Here is a 23814-nt window from a genome sequence, read left to right on the forward strand (position 1 = left end):
CAGCTGCAATTACATGCTCATTTAGAATGCTTCTGGAGAGCATCTTCATAAAAAAACATCCAATTTGTTTCCTCAAAGACCAACCCACAAGACAGACAAAATCATCTTAAAAAAGCACTTCTGATCTGAACCAAATGCTAACATAGATGCACCTTAAACTCAAATAATATTCTCTGATTACATTAACGCAGACATGATCCTGCATCCACATATGATCTAAAATAACAGATATCGGTAGCTGATCCTGTAAGGCATAGATTGACAGTTCTAAATCACAATCCCATCATTGCCCTGTGAAACCACCAAGTGGTAACATGACTTTTTCCAGCAGATAATTGGATGGGAAGCCTGAACTTCTGAAAAGGAAAGTGGCTCCTGTTTTTTTTCCTTTTGTTTTCGGCAATAAAACAGAATCAAGTTAAATCTATTGGTATGTGAGTAACATCACTTTTTCCTACAAATATAAATAGTCCTACAAAAGTATGATCTCTCTGACTGCATAGGCTTAGAAATAGACTAATGAATGATGCCTAAACATGTAAGGGTTTTTAGAATAGGAGACAAATTTTTGAGTACTTAATAAAATACTTATGAGATAAATATTATCTTAAATCTTCTTCTAAATCTTGATATTTTTAGAGCTTTCCCTGAAAGAATATCTTGCTTCTAACTATTAGCCTTGTTTAGTACAAGGAAATACAGTTTTACACTGATTTCTTTTATCTGTTCTGTAGCCAAGCACTTCCAAAGTGAGATGATTGTTTCAGATTAAAAAAGGTAATTATCATCTGAGAGGTGACAACTTCTTAAATTGTTTTGCAGTTCTTCCTGATCATCATTATCAATGAGCTGGAGAATATGAGGAGTGCACTCTTGTCAAGCTTGCAGAAGACATGTCATCTAGGGGGCTGGTCCACATACTCGAGCGCAGGGCTGACATCCTAGAAAGGCTGGAGGAAGGGTCCAACAGGAACTTCTTGATATTCAATAGAGAGAAAGAGTAAGTCCTGCCCCTGGCACTCCCTAGCCCCCTTCAACAGCTATGTGGAACAGCCCTTGTGTCCTGGTGGACATCAAGCTGGGCATGAGCCATCTGTGTGTCCTGGCAGCAAAGAGGGCCACAGCATCCTGGGCAGAATGTGCAAGAGCAGAACCAGGAGATGCAGGGAAGGGATTATTCCTCAGTAGCTGGCACTCATTAGACTGCAGAAGTTTCCTATTAGTTGTCAGTCTTCAGGGGAGAGCTCTGGTCTGTTCATTTCACATATACCTACCAAAACCACTGAGTTGAGTATTTGGCTGGAGCACTCTTATGTTTCCTCCAGTAATTTTACTATTGGGTAACTAAGAATTATCCTACATTGGAGAATTTCCATGTGGAAGCATTTAGGATAATAAGCCACAAGCGCAGGCTCAGTGCCACAGAAGCATAACTGCACAGATATGCCCTTGTATAGATTTCACAATAATCACAATGCTCAATATTTACATAATACATCTTGTGAATGCTTAACACACTATTAGCAATCTGCATTTAATAACTGTAGGGACATCAAACTGTGAAATGCTCAGATGGCACCTCATTGTTTTACATTTCAATATTAGTTTTGATTTTGCAGCATCTCTTCTATTACGTCTTAAATTTTAATGCATTTGATTTGCATGTTCTTTGGGATCTGAAAGCATTTTACCCAAACTTATCAGAACATAGACACAAGAAAAGAAACAACCACTCCAGCAGCTGCTGAGAATGCCAGAAGGATGACAAATTCTAGTAAATTTTACAGAGAAATGTTGGAAAAGAAAAAGATCAAGAAAGCAAGCACTACTGAGAAGAAAAACAATGAGGAAGTGTTCAAATATATAATAAATAAGGAATCAGTGAAGCAGCAATAGGACCATGCAGGTGACAAGGGTAATATTGTGTTGATAAAAGTGGTAACACTGCCAAAAGAAAGTAATGAATTCTTTCACTCACTTTTCACAAAGGAACATGAAGTAAATGCCATGAACTGACAGATACTACCCAGGGCAGAAGAGAAAAAATATTAAAGATATTCAAGAAAACCCACAAGTTATAAAGAAATCACGGTGTCTTGTCAGAGAGAACCAGAAAACACAGCTTTTCATCTCCATGAATTTAAGAAATAGGTTTTGGTCTTGTAACTTTATCTCCAAAATGTAGCAGTTAAGAGCAAATTGATACTAGGACTTTCTTAAGCAACAGTGAAAAGCTTGGTCTGGAAGTACGGGACTATGTGTGTTATGGAGAGCAATATTATGATTGACTTTTTTCCTCATTTTACATGCAGTGATAAGAGGAGATGATGGTAAGTAATGAACTAGTGCAGAACAAAAGAAAAGCAGTATGAAGATGTGACATCAAACATACTGAGGATGACTTCTGGTCATTTTCAGAGGTCAGATTCAGGAGTAAAAACTTGTCCCAGTGGAGAAACCTGTATCTATCTGTATCTGACTGCAGTGAATCGTAGGTTAAGGACTGAGAAGAGATACTTAATAGGCAAATCCTAAAAAAAAAAAAAAAAAAAAAAAACTAGAAAAATAATCAATTTCTACATTGTGATGTAGAAAATTGTTTTTCTAATGAAATTCATTGTAATTAAGTGACACTGGAGGCAGGGAATGCAGTGTGTCTGTGTTTTGCAGATATTATGTATTTCTTCAAGTGAATTGGAAGAAGTTAAGAGTAAGGTAACAAAAATTTGGAAATCACACAAAAACCAAGAAGGAATTATCACCAGAGAAAGAAACAACAGCTGAATACAAGTAGATTTTCTATACGGTGCTAAAGAACAAAATAAAGAGCAACTTTGGCAAATATAAGAACACATTTCTATGGAGAAATGAACAAAAACGTCATTAAAGAGCAGGGACTTGAAATTCACTGTGCTGAAAACCTGAAAAGAAGAAATGTCAGAGAAATGTTAAGTTCTAGTTTCATTCTGCTTTGATTTGCTAACATTATTTGATCTTTAAGTTGTTTTATCTGTCTACTAGGGTTAATTAAAAAAAGCTAAAGTCACAAACACAGCAACCAAGTGCCTTTTATGTTGTGTTTAATACCCTGAAAATGAATGGTCATCTTCACATGTGACTGGAACATGGTGTTCCCAGCCAAATAAAGAAAACTTCAGATATATTTTTGCAAGCAGAAAAAAAGGCCACAGCAATTTTTCACTGCTTAGATATCATGTCACAAAACAGAGCTACTGCAGTACACTTTTTTTCATGGCAATGACTGAAAATATATTTCTCTGCTTGCTGAAATCTACGCAAATGCATTGACATGAATACAACTTGACATAGATTAACTTCTGCTGATTCATCAGGGTCAGGATTTCCCCCTTACAAAGAATTAAACAAACTCTGTGAGTGGGAAATAATTATCTAGAGGGAACAATATACTAGCACTGCAAATATCAGGAAAAATTTCCCGAAGTGAGATCCATCAGAGAAATAAGAACACTTCCTCAAGGATAAAAGATAGAAAATGTATCTTTTATAACACCTAAATGGAGCATCTACATGAAGCATTCATGCATATAGTAATATATAGGTAATAGTCCACTGGCAGTGGCTACGCTTGAGAGTTTTGTGGCATATATTACATCTTATCACTTTCTTGAAATGGTCAGTAGAATCAGTTGTGCTGCAATGAAGTTTGTGTAATACCTTCCTTTAGAACTTTTGTGGTACATTTTGACCTATGCGCACAATGCATTTATTCTCTTCTTAGTTAAATGACTGTAACAGCAATAAAACACATTGCCTTTTCTTCACAAAATATTGGTTTCCCAGTATATTTCTTCTTTAACTCTAGTCTTAGAAATACATATGAATAATGGGAAAAAACGGAGATGACAGAAATCTAACATAATTATTAGAGAAGTTGTAACGGTTACCTTCATTAAAATGTACAGTAAATAAAATTCCCTACATGAAACAACTTTCAGTCATTTAAAATCCAATTTAAATTTGTCATACTTACCATAAGAAGTCTATCTCCAACCTGCAACCTCCCATCTTTTTGTGCAGCTCCTCCATCGATAATCTTGGTGACATAAATGCTGTTGTCCCCAGGGATGTGTTGGTTTCCCACCCCTCCTGCGATACTGAAACCCAGACCTGGAGAAGATATGAAAAACAAAACATTATCAGTACATGAATAACACTAAGTAAGAGTGTAATTGTATAATTACAATATTTTTTAAATAAATGCAAACAACATAACAGGTATTTGAGGGGTCATATGCTTTCACTTTTCCTTGGAAGTTGAGGGACAGAAATAAATCAATGAAACTCCTTTCCACGTACAATTATAGAAAGGTAGATATAAAAAGAATCAAACCAATGATAATTTTACTCTAATGTCTTGTCCACACCAGGGGACAGTGCAACCTACATAAACAAGTTATTGCACAACTTCTTCATGGTGGAAATTTCTGCGGACTAGTAATGAAACTCTGAAGCTTGGACTTCATTTTAATAAATATTGGTATAAAATAAATCACAATCTATCACAAAAAAAAAATAAAAGTATTCTTATTGTCCACAGAATTTGAAAAAATACTGTGAGAGGTGTACTACAGATTTTGTAAGTTTCTGTAGTACCACATTGAAAGATCTGAGAAAATGAAAAATAAATTGTGTAGATATTTTGACTTAATTCTGCTTTGCATATTTTTCCAGGACACAAATATCTTTGGCTATTCATATATAAAATAAGAAATTGATAGTTCACATATAACTTTCTCTCAGTGATCTGTGAAATTCTTAGATGAAGACCCTAAGTGCCAAAATTTGGAGCAGCGTCTACATCCTGATACGATTCAGGAAAAGGAAGGAAAAATAAATAGATGTTAGTATGAGAAAAAAAAAAAAGTTTTACCCTTTTCCTACTTTTCCTATCATCTGACACACTACATAAACAGACAAATCATTGCTCTCACTTGTAATAACATTTTTATCTCTCAATCAGAGAAAAGACAGAAACTACTGTGCTCCATTTCCATAAAAATCTACTTTGTGAGGTTTATTTTTTATAGATCATATATCTAATAGGAACTTCCATCTGAACAAATAAGCTGTTACTGACAATAACCTGCTTAGATTATTGCTTGAACCAGGCATTTCTCTTTTAGCTGAATAAAAAAAAATAGCTGTATCTACATACAGAGTAATAACTAGTTTTATCTTTGAAATACACGGTGTTCAGTCATTCTTAAAACAAACATATTAGTAATAGCTTCAGCCTGAGCAGTGAAAATGCAGTAGAAAAATGAACTGCCAGGAACTTGGCATTTTATCGGAAACTCACCAGTGTGACTGCTTGTGCACTAAAACTTAAGCAATGGTTTATTTAATACACACAGGCTTCTTTAGCAGCTGTATGAGGACAAAGATAAGCTTTTTGAGTGAATTAAATCTCAAAAAAAAGTGATTTTTTTCTCACACTATTTTAATTTGATCATTATTTTTAGCTTAAAAAAATGTGAGGTCAGATAACATAATGGGCTACTTCATGGATACTGTCAAAACAGTAAATTACAAAAAGAAACCTCTGAAATTATATCTCAAATTGAAATACTACTTAATTAAGATGACTATTAACAATACACATGAAGTTAATTCAGAAGTATGAGATAATTAAAATAAAGCTTTATTTAATTTCCAGCTAAAGCTGGTGATCACTGTTACTATTTATGTTCTACCGCCGGGACAACTACAAGGATAAAAAGATTACATAAAGGTATTCTAAGAAAACACCCAGAATTAAAATTTTCTTTAAAACATCAGTCGTGGACTAGGAACAATGTTCCATGGTGACATAATTATCATCCTTTTGGAAAAAAAAAAAAAAAAAAAACAAACTGCGTGTTTCTATCAGTAAAATAAAGCTCCAAGAGTATTCCAGAATGATGATGACAGGCACAGGAAATGAGTGGGCAGCTCACTGCAGCTGGAGAGCTTTCTTCAGCTCCACTGCTCACCTACAGCATCAACGTGGGAAGATTAGGTTATGGTATGCTTCAATCCTCTTCTCTCTCCTTTATTAAAAGTGCACACTTAAAAAGGGCAAGGTCATTTCTGGCTGTATCGTACCATATTTTGTGCAAAAGGGTTCCTAATTCATCCTTGTCCTGCTGCAGTATAAGCAAAGACCATTGCTTCTACTTGATGCAGCGCTGAGAGGGGTGGTGGGATGTTTTTTTGGTCGTTTTTTTTTTTCTTTCTTTTTTTTTTCCCCATGGTTATATCACAATTGACATGTAAAATCACAAAAACAAACAAACAAAAAACCTTATAAGATGCTACCCCATTACAAAAGTGAAGTTCACAGTGATGAAAGGAGTACTTTTTTCTGCTTTTTTGATGGACATAAAATGTGACTGCATGGGGCTATATTATGTTGGTAAGCAGGATCTGCCTTTGGAATCCATATAATCAGTCTCAAGTATGAAAAGGTGTAAAAGAACAGAACAAGACACGTGGAAATACTGCAGGGGGAAGAGTGAGGGTGGGTGGGAGAGCCAACTGAGGAAGAGAGAGTTTCCATGGCTTTTCTATCTATAATAATCTGGATCCATTGCGTAATATACTTGTATGCGTTAAAAGATCGCTTCTTGGGAAAAATGTGGAATGGAATCACGGCAACATTTAATTTTACTGAAATTATTTTTGCTAATTGCCAGAAACACTAGGAAAGTATATTACAATAAATCTTTTGGGTAGGATTCATCTGGCCAAATGACATCAGACAACTATGCTAATTATTTATGATACCGTTATAATCAATGAAAATTCATTAAAGACTTTTAGAGGGTGATTCATCTCATCTCAAACAGGCATCTGAAAGAGACAAGATGAATCACACTCTTGGTTTCTGAAAGGCTGAGGGCTGGATGTGGGAATAGGTGGGTGGGATGATCAGTGATACACAGGTTCACAACCCGAGTTACATTCTCAGCTCCAATTATAATGAAGGTCTCTGCTTTGTTTTCAGACCTGAAAAAGGTTTGAGCATCTATGGTTTGGATCTCTCTTTTAACTGGCTACATCGGTTAAGTATTTCCAATTTTTACTCTATTGTAGAAATGAAGAGTCATTCGAATTTAATGTAACAAAGGAAGCAAGATACGTTTTCTAAACTCAGTCGTTTTAATTGCTCTGTTGAGTTCAAAAATCAAAATAGAATGTTTAAATGTAGAATCTTTTTCTTACTGACTCCCTGACTTTGGTCAGTAAGACTTTGCCATCAGAATATAGAAGAAGGGGAATCACTTTGAGAATTGCCCTTCATCTTACTTCCTATTTTCCTTATTTACTCTGTGCTTCACAGCAACACACCTGCTTGGACAGAGAGCCCAATTTCCTCATAACAGGGATTAGATGGAGAAAAAGAGAAGACTACTCCAAGAGGAGAAAGGGAAGAGAATTGGCTTTAATAGTGGTGTATGCATGTCCATGTCACACAGCTTCATTTAAAGCCACTGTAGGCACATACAAATTTGGTCGATGTATAAAATAGGCAAAATGAATCAAACTTTATTTCCTTTCATTTCCAGTGGGTGGGTGTTTGCAAAATTCATCCACCTTTAAGACCCACAAGTGCAGGAGCTAGTTTTTTTTTTTTTTTAATGGTTAGTCCAACAACAGGTACTTTTATATGTTAATAATAAAATCAATGTGTAAGACACAGGGGATATGTCCACACTGTGAACATATCATTTTCCAGAGTAACCAGACAGGGAACCTAAAAGACCAATGACTGCTAGATAATGTCAGCTTTGTAAAAAGAAGTGAAGTTAAATGAAACTCTCACCAGTAACCCAAATGGGATTTTGTGCTTGCTACTATCCTACACAGAGAAACAGGTTTATTTTAAGCTAGCAAACAGAAAGAGGATTTTACAGGGCAAATCCAACATGAGCTCCACAGTCCTATCTGAGAAGCTCCAAATAATGGGGCAGCCAAAGATAGTCAAATTTAGGTCATAAACTTTAAATGTAACTGAGATGTGTATGATTTGCAAATATTTAACCAAAATAGTGTGCTCTAGAGATATAAAATGTGTAACTCTTAATTGCTGAATTCCTGGTTTTACCACAGCATCCCTTATCACCAAGAGACAGACATCCTCAACACTGAATACCTTGATGAAGCCACAAAAAGCACAGGACTTCTAATAGAAATATTAGGTTACAAATTAATGAAATACGGACAGAAATGTGCATGTAAGCACAAGAAGAACGAATAAGGGTTAGAAAAATGTTGTGTATTGACAGCGCAGAGCATTCCTAGCAATAAAACTGAAAATGAGTCGTTTCTGTCAAACCTGGAAGGCCTGGGCTCTATTAAGACCGCAGCACAGGTGTCTTGTCAGCAGAAGACCCTGTACCATAACATCAGGATGCTGGCAGCAAGATTACAGCATGTTCCATATGCCATTCCCTTGCCTGCAAGCCCAATGGGAAAGCAGATAATTGCAATAAAGATGTGTATTTGCTAAATGAAAAAACAGACAATGAACAGCCGCTGTGCTTATAGCTTATGGAGGCTGAAGAAAGCAATATTCTGAAGTAAAGGACCACCCCATAACAATGGTGGACTCTTAGACAGTACAAAGCATCTGTACTAAAATTAGTTGATGGTCACCAGTCAAGAAAATGATAAGGGATGTGGTAAGGTTTCCACGTCCCATGTCCTTTGTATCACACAAGAGTGAGCTAGTCCCCCTCAGCACAAGCATCTTAGGGTTTTTGATGTGGGTAAAAAGAAAAGTGAATGAAATAGATGACAGAATGAGCAGAATAAGAGTGTAAATAGGTAACATATGTAGAGATTTCATGAATAAATACTCCCTTCTCTTCCTGTATGATGTCTCATTGTGTTTTGCTACAACCATTTCCTCCAGGTGTGAAACAAACCGATCTGCTCCAGAACACTGTCTGTACTCAGATTTCGTAAAACTGTTCTAGGCAGCAAAACAAGGTAACGCAACCACAAAGTACCCATGCAACACCCTGCACACTGAGGCCCTTCCCTGGCAACACCTGGCTGTGGGGTGGGACACCCCACATTGACCATGCTCCTGTGAACAACCGGAAAAGGCAAATGGAGGCAGCTCTCGTCTTGCCACAGACCAGACGCTTCTACAGCACCTGGTTACAAAAATTAGAGCTCAGTGTTGAAATTACTTATTACTTGAAATTACTTTAAGCTTCCAGAGCCAACGTTTAGATGTCTCTTTTTTTTCCTCTGAAACAGGGAAGAACAGGATCATACCGATGAACCTACTCATGAATTCATCAAACCTGGAGCAATGAAGTCCAACACAGGCCTCTAATTAATCAAATTCCACTTAGAGGGTGGAAAGGAACATGGATAATATAAAATGCTTTCGCTGTTATCAGCTGATTGACTTGTTTTGACAGGCCCACAGTTATATCTAGTGCTCTATGAATAAACAAACTAAAGCAAGGTTAGTTATAAACAGAGGAGAAGCAGGGAATATACCCTCCCCCCCCCCCCCCCCCCCTTCCCTTTTGCTCAAGCCTGTAGCTGCCAGTTTTAGTTTTTCTGGAGGAGAGATATAGCACCTTATAACTGTGGAAGTTTAACATGCTTGTTATAGCTGTGACTTATGATTAATGTTCATTATTGACATCAGTTTCATTTATTATTTGGTATGCACAAAAATGAAATATATTACAAAACAAAAATTAAAATGTTACACAATAATTAAACAATGATACAAGGAGGAACTTATCTTCCTCTACAGAGCTTTCCTTCCTTCCTTCCTTCCTTCCTTCCTTTTTTCTTTCTTTCTCTCTCTCTCTTTCTTTCTTTTTCTTTCTCTTTCTTTCTTTCTTTCTTTTTCTTTATTTTATTTTATTTTATTTTATTTTATTTTATTTTATTTTATTTTATTTTATTTTATTTTATTTTATTTTATTTTATTTTATTTTATTTTATTTTATTTTATTTTTCTCCCTCTCTGTCTATCTGTCTGTCTTTATTTTTCATCCCATGGATCAATTCCTGAGAAACTATTAATCCTAGAAATAATGTCATTTTTTTTCTCTTGTCCATGCTGCAGGGGTAGATTCAAATATCATTTGAGTGAATTCTTACAACAATTCCTATTCCTGACTCATGTCACAGCTTATACCAGAAGGAGTTACATGAATAAAATTTGACTACATTTTGTTCTGAGGATGAAAAAATCAGTCTAAAGTACAGTATGATTCATAAAACTTTAACTAATATTCATAACAAGCTTAAAACCTGCCTACTTTCATTGCCATCTTCAGTTCCCATTTCAGACCTGTTCCCTTCAGAGGGCTCTTCGTGAGAAACGATTTGGTAATAGCCTCGACTGGGAAGAAGGCCCAGCCCCCTACAACGCCAATCATGACCTGATGTCCCTTTCTAAATAGCCCTGAGTTGAAAATTTAAAGTATCTTACTGATTGTTTTTGACTTTTTTTTTTTTTTCCCAGAAATATCTAATATTTTAAGTTATTTCTCAGACGTCTGGTAGAATGTATGTTGAAAGATGGCGTACAGTGCCACCAGGTAAAAAGAATATTCTTTGAAACCACCTTACACAAGGAGAAAATTATAGCTCATTTTACACTGTGTGTGTCCTTTATGCCTTCAGCTATTTATCCAGCAGTTGTCATGCTGCTCCTTTGTTCCTGCCCATAGCCATTTTTACTGTAATTATTTTTATTAATCCCTATATTCTGGCTGTCAGTGCGTCACCTTTCCACACTACTGAACCGGCAGAGATGCCAGATTACAGTACAGCCTGCACTGAGGATGAAAGTGGACAGCACACACAAGACTTCCATAAGCAAGGCAAGCACACTTGTGGCCATGACTGCACACTGTTTGACAGTTGTGATTATACAGCAGGCAAAGAAAATCCCTTCCTTGCAAGTCAGCACTGTTTGCACAGCAGCACTGACGCCTCTCTCCAAGGGAATGGGCCCTTCAGTCACCTCAGTAGAGAGGGCTTGCAGCTTTTCTGCATGGAGGAAGATTTTGGTCAGAATTTTTAGTGGAAAATAAACACAAAAATTTTGCCTCTTACACTTTTTATCTGCACACATTTTAAACAATGCAAATTCAAATTTTAAAATAAATCTTAATAAAAAGTTAATTTTCATTTTAACTATTCTTAATTTAATAAAATTAAAAATATTAATTGAAATTTAAAACACCGTAGTGACACAATCTGGCTGCACAGCCCCGTGTAGGGACCTGTGGAAGTCTGCTCTCACTGCGTGCTTGACGAGAGTCAGGAGAGAGAATGATCCCACAGAGATTAAAATCTCTTCAATGCACAGATGCATGCACACATTCATGCTGCCCCAAACAGCTCTCTGAAGGACTAAGGGCTTGGAAGGATGGCAGCCAGCTAACACTGAATGGAGGAGAGTGTGCTTGGTGACCCAAGTGGCGATGATGGCCAGATGATTTTGGTACTTTGATTAAGACTACCTAAGCAGGTTTGAAATCTCCATTTCAATTTTTACACACTGCTATCCATGCCATCAGGTTGCATATATAATTTTAAAATTCAGCTAGCACACTGCTACCGACAGTTCCTTACAGCTGTTCCAGATCGGTGGGGTGCTGGGACGCCTGGCAGGTTCCCTGTATAGCACTGATTTTTCTGAGCTCACTCTTGATCTAGGGGTGCAACATGCTACAGCTTTCCTCTGGAATTCATCTCAATCCTCCAAGACCCACAAAAGTCAGAAATGCAGGAAAGTCCAGAATATGTTAACAAGTCTTGCGGCTATTTCAGGGATTTTTTGCTGACTTTGCTCTGGCCTCTGCGCCTGTTCAGAAGCAATTTTAAACTACTACAACTCTTCTCCAACTGCTTTTTTATTCTTTTGGGCAAAAAACAAACAAACAAACAAACATTGCAGTAGAAACCACTGGGTTGTAACTGTAAGAAAGGAATCTGTTCTCACGACACCGGGTTACACTTCTGGTCTCAGAAAGAAATGTTTACTTTGACCACCAGAGAGTAGATGATGGGAAGAGAGATTATGATGCAAATGTTAACGTACGTGTAACACAGTGAGAACGGGCTTAAAAACAATCACTCAGTAGATACAGTAGGTAAAGCATTGGTTTTACATTATCATAACAGTAAAGCTCATCTTTCTGTAATCTTTAATAAAGCCTTCAAAATGTATTTGTTAAATTATATTTCTGTTTGTACAGATTTGTAAAAAAAAAAAAAAAAGTCTAACATGCAAATGAAAACAATTCTTTCTTTTCCAATCAGTTTTGCACTTAAATATTTTTCCCATTACGGACTTTTTGCCTGCATATACTCATCCCCAAAGATGCATTCCCTCCAGATGTAATTGAAAAGAAGGAAATAGCAAGCTAGGAAAATACACTTTGAGCCTCATTAGAAATTGTATTTATTCTATATTTCTACATTTATTCAAATGAATCTATTCAAATTTGGAATAAATTTCCCAGAAAGCACAGACAAGCAATGGCCTCATTGCTAAACAGGAATTCTCAAGAATATTTCAAAATTAATCTTGAAAAGAGAAAGCAGTATTCCTAATTATTCAAAATAAGCAGATTTTTAAAGCATTAACGAGGATTCAAGTTCACTAAAAATCATATTAAATCACACTGTCACAATTTTACTAGCTTAAATGCAAGAAAGAGAAAGAAAATTATTTTGTTTTTGACATCTACTGACACTCCGAGAATTAAAGCAAGCAGTTCAGCTCTTTCAGAAAAAGCCACAATACACCAAGTCTAAACATTTCATGTTAAAAACAGTCAAATGATGCTTTTAAAAATTTGAAAATTACTGACATAAAGCAGATAGAGCCGAGATATGCCACTTAGGAACAGTATTAACTGCTCATGATTTTATTTTTTGAAATGTCTTCTCTCCTCTCCCATTTCCATGCAATGTTTGCATATGCCTACACTGAAGCTGCATATGCACACTGATTTCATGTTCACACAGGAAGTTTCCACACATTTTTGGTGCACCCACAAGTACAAACAGTCCTCAGATCCAGAGTCACCGAAAATCAGAATTTTAGATTAGGGCAGCCATCATCTGGCTGGCTGCTTCTGTGAAAGGATCCTTTACATCTTGCAGGGAACAGTGTTAAACACAGCATAAGTGACTGTGCTGTGTTGAATGTCATATGAATGGACTGTTAAAGGCTATCCTCTCTCGTTTTCTCATTCTATTTGTTTCTGCATTAGCAGCATGTTTCTTGACAGGGATTTGGGAGGGGGGGTGCTTTGTTCCATCCTCACCACTATCCTTTAATTCAGTGGAAAAATCAGCTGGAAAAATCTGATCAAAGACGAAGCAGTGAGCTGTCCTAATCGGCAGCAGACAGCCAGGAGGGGGGTTGCAGCATGCGCTTTTAAGATTGTAATATGCTGACCTAGAGCCTCACCACTGCCAAAAGAAGTAACTCTGCTCTCCTCCCTGCCTTTGGCCATACTTCCCTACTGCATGCCTTGTACCAGCCGTGACAATTTTCTAGGCAAATAGATTAGCAGCTGAAAATGGCACAAAACCCCAGACAAACTGGTCTGAATCACAGACCAGGTGCTTATTCACCAACACCTACAGAGGCGGCAGCAGGGGCTGGCAGCAGAGGATGGTGTTGGCCCCCAAGTCCTTTTTGCTGGCAACACAGCTTTCCACAGGGCACATTAGGAAAGTTGTGACTGCTGTGGAGTGCAGGCAAATTAAACCTGGGGGATGTGCTAAGAAGCAAAGATGCAGGAACAGAAGATGGAGACAGGAGGACAGAAACGGCTGTTTAGACTAGCAGAGCACAGAGAAAATTTCAGTGAAAATATGCCATTAGAGCCTGAGGCCTATTGGGAGGAAAGGGAACAATAAAACTGCTCTCTTTATCTTGAGAGAGAGAAAGAGAAGTTAGCAATCACAGGTTTGTAATGCTCCTGAGAACTAAGACAGATCTGATATCGTTATAAGTGAAGAAAAAGGTGAAATAGTGATGCTTATTCAATATTTCTCCAGTTTTTGCTCTGGCAGATATACTGGTACGTGAACCTTTCCTGACTAGAGAATGAAACATAAAACCTTTAACTCATCCTTTCAAGAGAAGCACTGGGCTCAAGAAAGCTGGATTTAACCACCTTTTGTTGCCCTGATAAAATGGCATTTAATTCAGGGAGTATTTGTGCACATGTTTGAAAGCAGTGGGAAACCTTGGTTTTACCTTACCCAAGTTTTTAACATAATTAGACTCATTACCATAAATATGTTTTTGAGGTGTATTTATTTTAACTACATCCCCTGTTCAAAATGTTCTTTTCCCTCAAGATGTATCTCAGAATCAGCTCTCTAAGGTTTTCAGTGTGAGGCAGAAGTATCTGGAAATGGGGTCAGCATGGCGGGGCTGGATCTCACTGGTGTAAAACCTAGAGAAATTCCTTTTCCCTGACCTTCTCCTCTCTCCACCAGACAATTTATATGAAATCTTGAAGGTTTTTTTCACCTTCTTCTTGGCTATTAAATTTCACTTGACTCTATTATTTTATTTTTTTTTAATGCAAGTCAATTCCAGGATGTAACTTTTGGACCTAAGAAATAAAAATAATATCTCATGGATTCTCTGCAAGCAGTTACGCAAACCTGGAATGCACTGACGAGATCCAAAAATCTGCTATTGCTTTAACAATACGTATTCACTTGGGATCAAACTGTGAAATAAAGTTCACTTTCTACGCACAAGGAATGCCAGTTGTTTCAACCAAATCTGTGCTGACAGTCAATCACAGTTTGGCTGTCATTAACAAATAGTACCTACATCATTTTCAGCTTAGTTTACTATGAATTACTGCAATTACTGACAGCAGCACAAATTATTTCACCTCCTAATAATGCTAAATGAAAAGCACTTGATCCTGTAGGTGTGGAAACCAAGATATGTTTTAAAGTAGTCATTACTTTTTTTTTTTTTTTCTTTTTTTAAATCATGGTACTATGTAAAGCTGTGCTTTTCTCACCATTGTTTTCAGATCAAGATTCAGTCTTGAAACATTAAATAATTATTCTAATTCACACACACACACACAAAACATTTGCTGTGTGTAACATTATATATTAATATATATAATAATAATATATCCGAGTACAGCTAGGTCACTACTTTCTAAGTTGGATGGCTGTTCTAGCCAAATATTCAATAAGTTTTCACCAATTAAATGGAGAAAGAAGAAGCATTCTGTCAGGTTGGGATTTGTTTAACAACCATAAATGTCATGGAGAGACTCAACAGTTTCTTTTCTTCATCCTCCATTCAAAGAGGGGAATTTAGCATTTATCTTCTTATCCCTGTTGCAAAGCTGAACAGAAATACTTTCTTGAAAAGCTCTCTGCCAATTATATTGAAGCTTGAAAACACAAAATGAAATCAAAGTTCATCTTGTAGCTTCTTATCTATTTGCAATCAACCCATAAATAAGCCATCATCCATTCAGTTCCTTCCTCTTTAAAAAAAGAGAGAAATCAAGACACAAATTCACAAGTGTTTTTTTTTTTTTTAATGTAAGGCAATTTACAGAGCCCTGCTGTTAAAAATTTACAATTACATAGATGATACAGAAAAAGAAAAGATACGGTGCTTACTGAAGTATACTAATAAGGTGAAGGCATGCTGAAAATAGATTCACAAGTCATTGGTCTTTGCTTTGACAATTCTTTTCTCTCTGAAACTATACTTTGGTCCCTTAGTTCTGTTTATCAATGATATTTTCTTGCAGCACACTTAAGAAAGTGAAACATAAATGCATTATTTGCCAGTGAGAAGCATCCTCTATTCTCATAGAGTAAAATCCGACACTTGTGTCTCCTCAGAAATTATGTTAAATGTTTACTCTTATACATAACTAGAAACTTAACATGAACCCATATTTGAAATCTGTATTCAGAAGTACCGATCTTTCCAGACAGGTCCCTGAGCACATAAAATTTTCTAAGAGCTTGTACTTAACAGTGTGGAGACTCAGACTATAACACTTTAACGTGATTGTTTCAGGCTGGGTTACACTACAGATTTTCTCTGAATAAGGGTTTTCCTGACACTTTTTATCAGAGAACTTCATTAGATACATTAAAACACAAGACCCCGCTATTAGTCCCCCGAGGGGTTCTATCACAGGGTGTTAACATGGTCTTTGCATCAGCTGTTTCAATTAATAACAGTGCCTGAATCTCCCTGCAATGCCAGAGGTAGGGTGTAGGTGTCAGTGTCCGGGAATGGCATACACAGCTTCCTGATGAAAAGCGAAACCCTGGGGAAAAGAATGAATGCGCTGATGTGTTGATTTATTCCTAGACCACTTCTTGGCCACCCCTTGGAAATTTTAGGCAGTTCTTTGGATGAAAAGACTCATACTAGTGAGACCCACAGATGCATAACCCAGAGCCTAAAAGTTCGATTTTAGATATAAAGAAACGCAGCTTTGCTTACAGATGGAGAAAAGCGTTTTATCTGCAGTCAAGACTCAGCATTAAAAGCTTTAGTACAGTCCAAAGCAAAGGAGTCCTGGCCAGCCTCCAAATACAGAAGCCTGCTGTGAGAACAGCCTTTGACAAAGAACCGGCCATATACCTGACCAAGGTGTTTGTGAGGAGCGTGACCCTGACTTGAGCAACAGAAAAGTTGAAAAGCAGAGAAACCCTAGCCTGATGTGAGTGAAAAAAATGAAGGCTGAGACTGCAGTTTACCTGTTACAGTATTCATTAATAGTTTCACATGAGAAGAAGTTTCTTTTCTAAAATTGTTTTATTGCTCCTAGCCACAAGTAAAGAAAGAAAGAGGGAAATCAAAAATGCTAAATTACAGTTGACAACTGGCACACGAATTGTGTGTGTTTTTTGCCTGGAAGACACCCTCTTTATTTCTGCAGGTACGGGACTTTAATAGCCCTATGCCTACTGTTTATCTTCATACTGCAGTGAAAAGAGTAAATTTTGTTATGATCACAGAGTCTTGGGGCTGGAAGAGACTCAACGGATCGTTTATTCTATCTCCTTGGCCCAAGGCAGAATCAACGACAGTTGCACCGTGTCTGACAAATGGCTGTTCAGCACACCTGGATATTTCTACTGCTAGGGACTTGGTGACCTGCCTGGTAATATTTCATATCACAATCATCATTTGTCCTAAAATACAATCAGTCTTGCTTATCGTAATTTGTCTACTAAGCTTTGTTCCACACCCTCCCTAGGGGGCACACAGAGCAAACTCACTCTTCAAAGATGTGCTGCAAAGCAAGAAGATTGCTATCAGGGGCCCATAAGCCCCTTCTAAGTCTTTGGTATTTCACATAAATGACTTTAGATCACTCGTTCTTTCCTTGTAGGACAGGCTTTCTAAATCTCTGATCATTTTTACTGCTTTCCCCTGGAGTCCTTCCAGCTGGTCCACACCTTTCTTGAAGTGGAAAGCTCAAAGGCTGAGCTCTCCAGCTCAGTCTTTACCTGTGAAAGATGAAAGGATTTCTCACGTCTTATAAACCATACCTCAATTTATAAATCTCAGTATAGTGTTTGAATGTTTTATCGCAGCATGATGTGTAAAAGACAAGATGCTACAGCTAACAAAGTCTTACATCTTTTTCTACAGGATTCCTGTCCTGACAGTTTTCTGTTAAGCACTGTTTATTACGTTATTTGATTATTTCTGCTGAAAATACCATGCATTTGTCCCTGCTGTTACACCTTGTGTTTTTTTTTTGTTTGTTTTGTTTTTTCTTTTTTCTTTTTTTCCTGACCACTTTCAGTGTTAAACCCTCTCAGCACATGGTGTCCTCTGAGAAAAATGTGAAAGAGTTGCAAAAGAGGAGTATGACATCCTCTGGTAACATTACTCTTCAAACTTTTTCTAGGTGCTTGAGAAAAGGTTTACTACTTCCTCTGGCATTCTGAGATTCTGAAAGCAAACTGATGGCTTTATATTCTCATCACTTTCCTTGTTCACTTCAGTGAAAATATGTTTTCTGTTTGCTCTTCCCAGTTTTTCCCTTTGCCTTCTCTACACAAGTGTTTAAAAACAACCCCTGTTAGCACTGATTTCATCAGCCACATCTGAGTGGTCTGGGATCAAGATCTTCAGGGCCTGCAAAGTGTTAAAATATCAAACATCTTTATGTGCTGCCTGGCCTGCTGCTTCTTCATTTGAGGTTGAGGTCTTGCCCCTCTGTCACTGGTTTTAATCATGATAGCAATCTTATCACAGATGACCTTTTTGTGAAAATTGATACCAGCAAAATAGCAGGCACTTTTTATATCTTCCCTCAAAAGCACCTGTCATCTCAGCATTCTCTGACTACAAAGGACATCTCTAAATTAAAATCATTTACACCACATTTCAGAAAGGAAGTGATTTGCTATTATAGAATTTATCAGTATTAGTTTGAAATAATTTTTAGAAATTTTGGCTATAGCACTTGACAGTTATTAGAATTTAGAAACAATGCACATCCTACCTACAGACTATTGGTAAGATTCACAACTACCCTACTACTTACACTGAGTTCATTTTTTGATTATAGTACAGGAAACATAAACATGCCTACACTAAACTTTACTAAATTATTTACTGTAACTTTATGCTTCCTTATTTCAGTTTTCTCTATTGGAGTGGCTAATATGCCATTCTATTCTTTTCATATGACATCCTAAGCACTGTTTTGCATAACAAATAAAACAAAGCAAAGAATAAAGCCAGAACACAGTTTAGGGAAAAAAAAAAAAAAAAGTCTATTACATCCTTATTTGCAAATATCTCTTTCCAAAATAAAAACTTCAAGCATGCCCTGAAGATATTGTTCTTTTAGCTTACGCAACATATCTTTTATCATAACCCAAACACTTATTTTTGTCATTATGCCCTATTTTACACTCTCTTCAGCTCTAAGATCTTGCTTTACAACTGTTTCTTCCTATCAAAGGAAACAATCGGACAAAATTATTTCTAAGGAATCCATGAGCAGGCTTCTTATTTGTTCATAGAAATCACTACTGAAAATTCAGAAGCCAACATCCCAGGTACTGAACCTGGGTTCATGCTCTTGGAATACTTTGGATATGTATTTCTTGTTCCACTGTAAGTTGCCTCCACATATATATTTTGCTACCGTAACCTCTCAGTTGTGCATTTGTCTTAGAAAATAGAAACTAAAGGCAGAAGCATTAAGTAGTCTTCTTGCCTTTCTTGTATAGGGTTAAAGTCAGACAAAAATGTTCTCTGGAAGAGGTCACAGGATTTTTTTTTTGGTCTTTCAGACACCAAATGTTTTGTATTAAGAAAAACTTATCACCCTGTCATTGTCCCAAGTGGCAGAAAAGATCTTAAATGAGTCTCTGCAAGCAAAGAAAAAGAAGTGATACTCTCACGAACCACACAGCTTTAACAGCTCACTTGAAAGAACAGTTGAAGAGCAGCTGTCTGTGTGCCAGTGATCACAAGCCTTTGGCAAAGCAAAAATGAACTTTGCTTCTGCAATAAGCCTCATCTCAGTCTATCTGCAATACAGAAACCTCTGCAAATCAGCTGCCTTTGTACATGTGACTGATGCAACACATGCAGTACCATAATTTTTGTGCACTGGAGTCCCAGAGTTTTTTGTCCCATACCTTGGGATGACACAGCTGCAAAGTAGAGTCAACTGCAGAGACCATTTGTTTCATAGCAAAATGCAATGAATCTTCTTTCATCCAAACTACAAGAAAGACTGTTATTTCTAGGAATACTACTATGATATTTAAAGAAACAAAACAAACAAACAAACCCTAACTGATGGAGGAAAAGCAGTTTTCCCTATAGTGTTTTAGCTTTAACTTACTATTTGCTTTTTTTTTTTTTTTAGACAATTAGTCCAACACCTTTGGAAATTTCTTTTTTTTTTTTTTTCCATGTGTTTATATCTGGTTGCTACTTTTTAGCTGTCACCTAGAAAGAAACCAAGTTGCATTCTTTCTTCTGTTTTCATTATGGCTGACTATAATTATAGACAAGCTTCAGAATACTGAAAGCAAAATGAGGGTGACAGACCTGCAGAAAGGACTTGGATATAGTATGGGGAATAGACAGATGAATGACTATTTGCAATTAATCACTTTGGCATCTGGCTTCTGACTAATCCAGCTACTCCCTTCAGAGATGCTTTAATATACTTCCTTCCTTTTTTTTTTTTTTTCAGCTGGTGGAAACAAAATAATAATATCAAAAATCTTGAATATTTTTTAAAAATAAGCTGCAAGTTGATATTTTGTTTACTGTGTAAGTCCAATCTGTAAAGCTTGACTCATCTTCGTCACTCTACTACCATCAAAATCTCTGAGGCCTATCTCAGAAGACTTAAAATACTGTCTGTCTATGCTTAGAATTAAAAAAAAAAAAAAAAAAAAAAAAAGAAAGAAAGAAAAAAAATGAATAGATACAACTCCCCAGGTCATAAAAATTTAATTCAATACAATTTATTCTTCTGAAGGTGCCTTTCATGGCACTGCAATAATTTGCTGATTCATGTTGTCTTCCAGACAGCAGATTTCTTGAGAAAGATCTGGACATTTAAAAGCTATCAAGAAGACAGAAGTTGCTATGTAGATAATTAACTGAACAATAAAGGATGAAATCACTGCTCTGTAATTTCACCTGGTTGATTTGCACTTTTGGCCTTATATTCAAGAAAGGAGGAAGCTCTGCAAAGAAGCAGCCATAAGGATTCTCAGACTCCTCAGCTGCAAGTGACAGATGTCATGTGAATAAACTTATTCTACAAAGGGTGCTAAGGCCTTAACATATCTTCTGTTGCATCAGGATGTCACATCAGGCTCAGGGCAATTGCTGTAATATAATTGTTTATTTATTAAAGTGCTGAAAGATCAAGCATAATCATTCCCTAAAACTCACCTGAGGAATTTAAAACAAAGAACATACAGGTGGTGAAAAAAGGCCAAGAAAACTGCCACTCCTTAAACAATTCTCACTCCTCCACTAAGAAAACAGAGAAAAGATACTGGCCTTCTGTCTACAGAAGGACTTCTTTCCACACCCAGCCCAGTAGTTTAGCAAATGACGCCATTATCCTTCCTCATCTTTTGATTTATTGTGTATCTGGAAATACTGATGAGATAATTAACATTCTGCTGTACTGTCTGATGCATCTCCTCCCTTTCTCTTGATGGCCTGATGAAAACAGTGATGGCAAACATAATGAAAGGGATCTTCTCTAACTCCCTTTTAACTCTTACACAGCATTCTAGAGTGGAGAGGGAAATGATGAAAATATTCCCTGACCCATAAATTCTTAGTCTACAGGAAAAAATGACTACAGACATTGCAAAATTATGAGACCTGCTCTAATTACATTACATTTGGTTTGGTAAGTAAAAAAAAAAAAAGGAAACGGAGAAGTTGGGAAATATTAATTGGGAATTTGTGTAGCACTGGCCATAGACAAAAACAAACACACAAAGTGTCTAGTGGTGGAGAAAAGTCCTCAGGATTTCTAAAAATAACAGAGTGAAAAATGCAGTGGCATCAAAAAACACCCCAAAGCTCAGATGCCAAAGTTTCCCAGAGACAAAAGATTTTGCCACAGACAAAAAGATTTTGTGAGGAATTTTCTAGCAGCGCCCCAGTATGTTCCTAGTGATCAGTATGCAGCTGGGAAAGCCATTTAGCAAGGAACTCACTTTGAAGCACTTCCACAAGTACAGGATACATTGAACAAAACTTATTTTTCAAATGGTCTGCTCTACCTTCACACAGAAGAAAGCCATGCAAGCAAAACCTGGAGACGCATCCGTAACTATGTTGATGATCCAAGAGCTGAGCACAGAAATTAAGTGCATCTTTCCTCTGTATGGGCAAAGACAAGAAAGCAACATCCTCCTTCCCTCAACTTTCCTGCTTGAGGTTACAGAGTTAAAATAGCTAAGGTGTCAAGAGCTGTGTTCAGGGCAGTCTCATAACTCCTGCTAACTCCTCTTGATTCTCAGCGAAGGACATAAAAGTAACTTTGACTGCAACAAAAGGGTTGACAACATGTCAGAGAAAATGAGGTCATACAGCTGCACTGTATTACATGTTGTATATAGCCGGAGCTGACAAAAATATCAAGGCAATTGTATAGTAATATGAAATTCCTACCTAACTCAGAAAGGACAAGTACAGAAGATTTTGTCAGTTGAAATGTCAATCAGCACTTAGACCCAAACATGGCTGAATTTGGTCTGATGTGACAACTGTTTGATACAACCATTTTCTGCAATTTAATTGCAATTTTAACAACCAACACGAAAGATATACTTTTTTTTTTTTTTTTTTTTCCTCCACTGAAGACAAAACGAAGCTAGCCAAAGCTGCTTTTTCTTCAAACAAAATCTTAAGCTTTTTGGCATCTGAGCTTACCTGCACATCCTTCTTTCCCAGTGCTGCTGTTTTTGCTCTACTGCAGACACAGTTCATTAAGATGAATCGTATTCTGCTGAAGCTGCCTCATCAGTAAGTATTGCTGAAGCAATTTAGTAATGATCTTAATGCGCAGTGCTGGATTTTTATAGCCATCTCAATTGGCTATTAAAATACAGCACTGCACTTTGAAATTGCTACTGCACCACTTCAGAAATTGTTAGCATGATGGAGTTGCAGAAAGTACTGTTCATTTCAGTAGTAACTTCCCTCGTTATGAATGATTTCTGGAAACTGATACTTAAAATCTTCTACGAGATGGGGTGTGTGTTTTGCATATTAACCCCAAAGTATTAGAACTACTTGGAGAGTTTTTAAGAATTGAATGGTTTTGAGGGAAAAACAAGACAAACAAAATATGTATATATAAAACTGCTGCATAGTCTTCCATGTCATTTTGCTCACTCCTTTACTGAAAATGGAAAATGAAAGGAAAACACAAAAAAGGAAGTCACAATTATGACAATATAAGATTCCAAACAAGTGACACCCTGCAGCTCATAGGATACCTCTAATTTTTAAATGGTGAGACAACCCACCAGATGGGTGACATTTAAATTCTATTTCCTTGCTGATGGAGAAAGCCATTACTTTGTCAATTAACTACTTAGCTCCAAAGTTAGTTGAATTTGGTCTGTCATGACAACAGTTTGATACCACCATCGTCTGCCATTTAACTGCAATTCTAACAAACAACACATCAGATTTACTTTCTTTTTCCACTGACGACAAAAAGAAGCTAGCCAAAGCCTGAAAAACTAGAACACAAGTGCCACTCTAATGACTATTATTATGTGAAATTACACTAAATAAACACTACTTTTCTTCAGGAATGAAGGAGCCACTCCACACTGAATGTTTTTTAAGAAATATTTCATATGTGGTAATTTATACAAGCGAGATGGCAAGTCTGTAGTGACCAAAGGCACATAAATATTTTATCTGTGCCATAAAGCAGAATATGATAATAGCAGCTATATGCAGATATCATCACTTAAATTAAAGAATGAGACCCTGAGTCTGAGAAAAATGAAGGTGCAGATATAACCTGCCATTTTTTCTCCATCAGGCATTGGCAGCATTAATATATCAAAGTATTTTTTAAAAACAGCAAAAGCTTTTATGGCATTATCACAAAGCTTTCTAATTTTATGAGTTTCAAGAGAATACCATATTCATGTGATAAACTATGCAGATACTCACATATTCTTATATGAGACAATCCTAGCCTGCAGGGAAACTATGTCTTTTAGAGA

At 36.8% G+C, this 23814-nt stretch overlaps 1 protein-coding gene across 37 annotated transcripts in view; it reads right to left on the reverse strand.

The window, feature by feature from the left end:
- DLG2 (discs large MAGUK scaffold protein 2) overlaps positions 1–23814 on the reverse strand; it is a 1042459-nt gene that overhangs the window by 296159 nt on the left and 722486 nt on the right. For all 37 annotated transcript variants that reach the window (XM_080581564.1, XM_080581542.1, XM_080581576.1 and 34 more), the window contains one exon: positions 4013–4149. In XM_080581564.1, coding sequence (XP_080437690.1) covers positions 4013–4149 — 137 coding nt within the window. The remainder of the gene's footprint in view (positions 1–4012; positions 4150–23814) is intronic.

Source organism: Anser brachyrhynchus (assembly GCF_964034855.1).
Source record: "Anser brachyrhynchus genome assembly, chromosome: 1".
In the NCBI taxonomy this organism is placed as follows: domain Eukaryota; kingdom Metazoa; phylum Chordata; class Aves; order Anseriformes; family Anatidae; genus Anser; species Anser brachyrhynchus.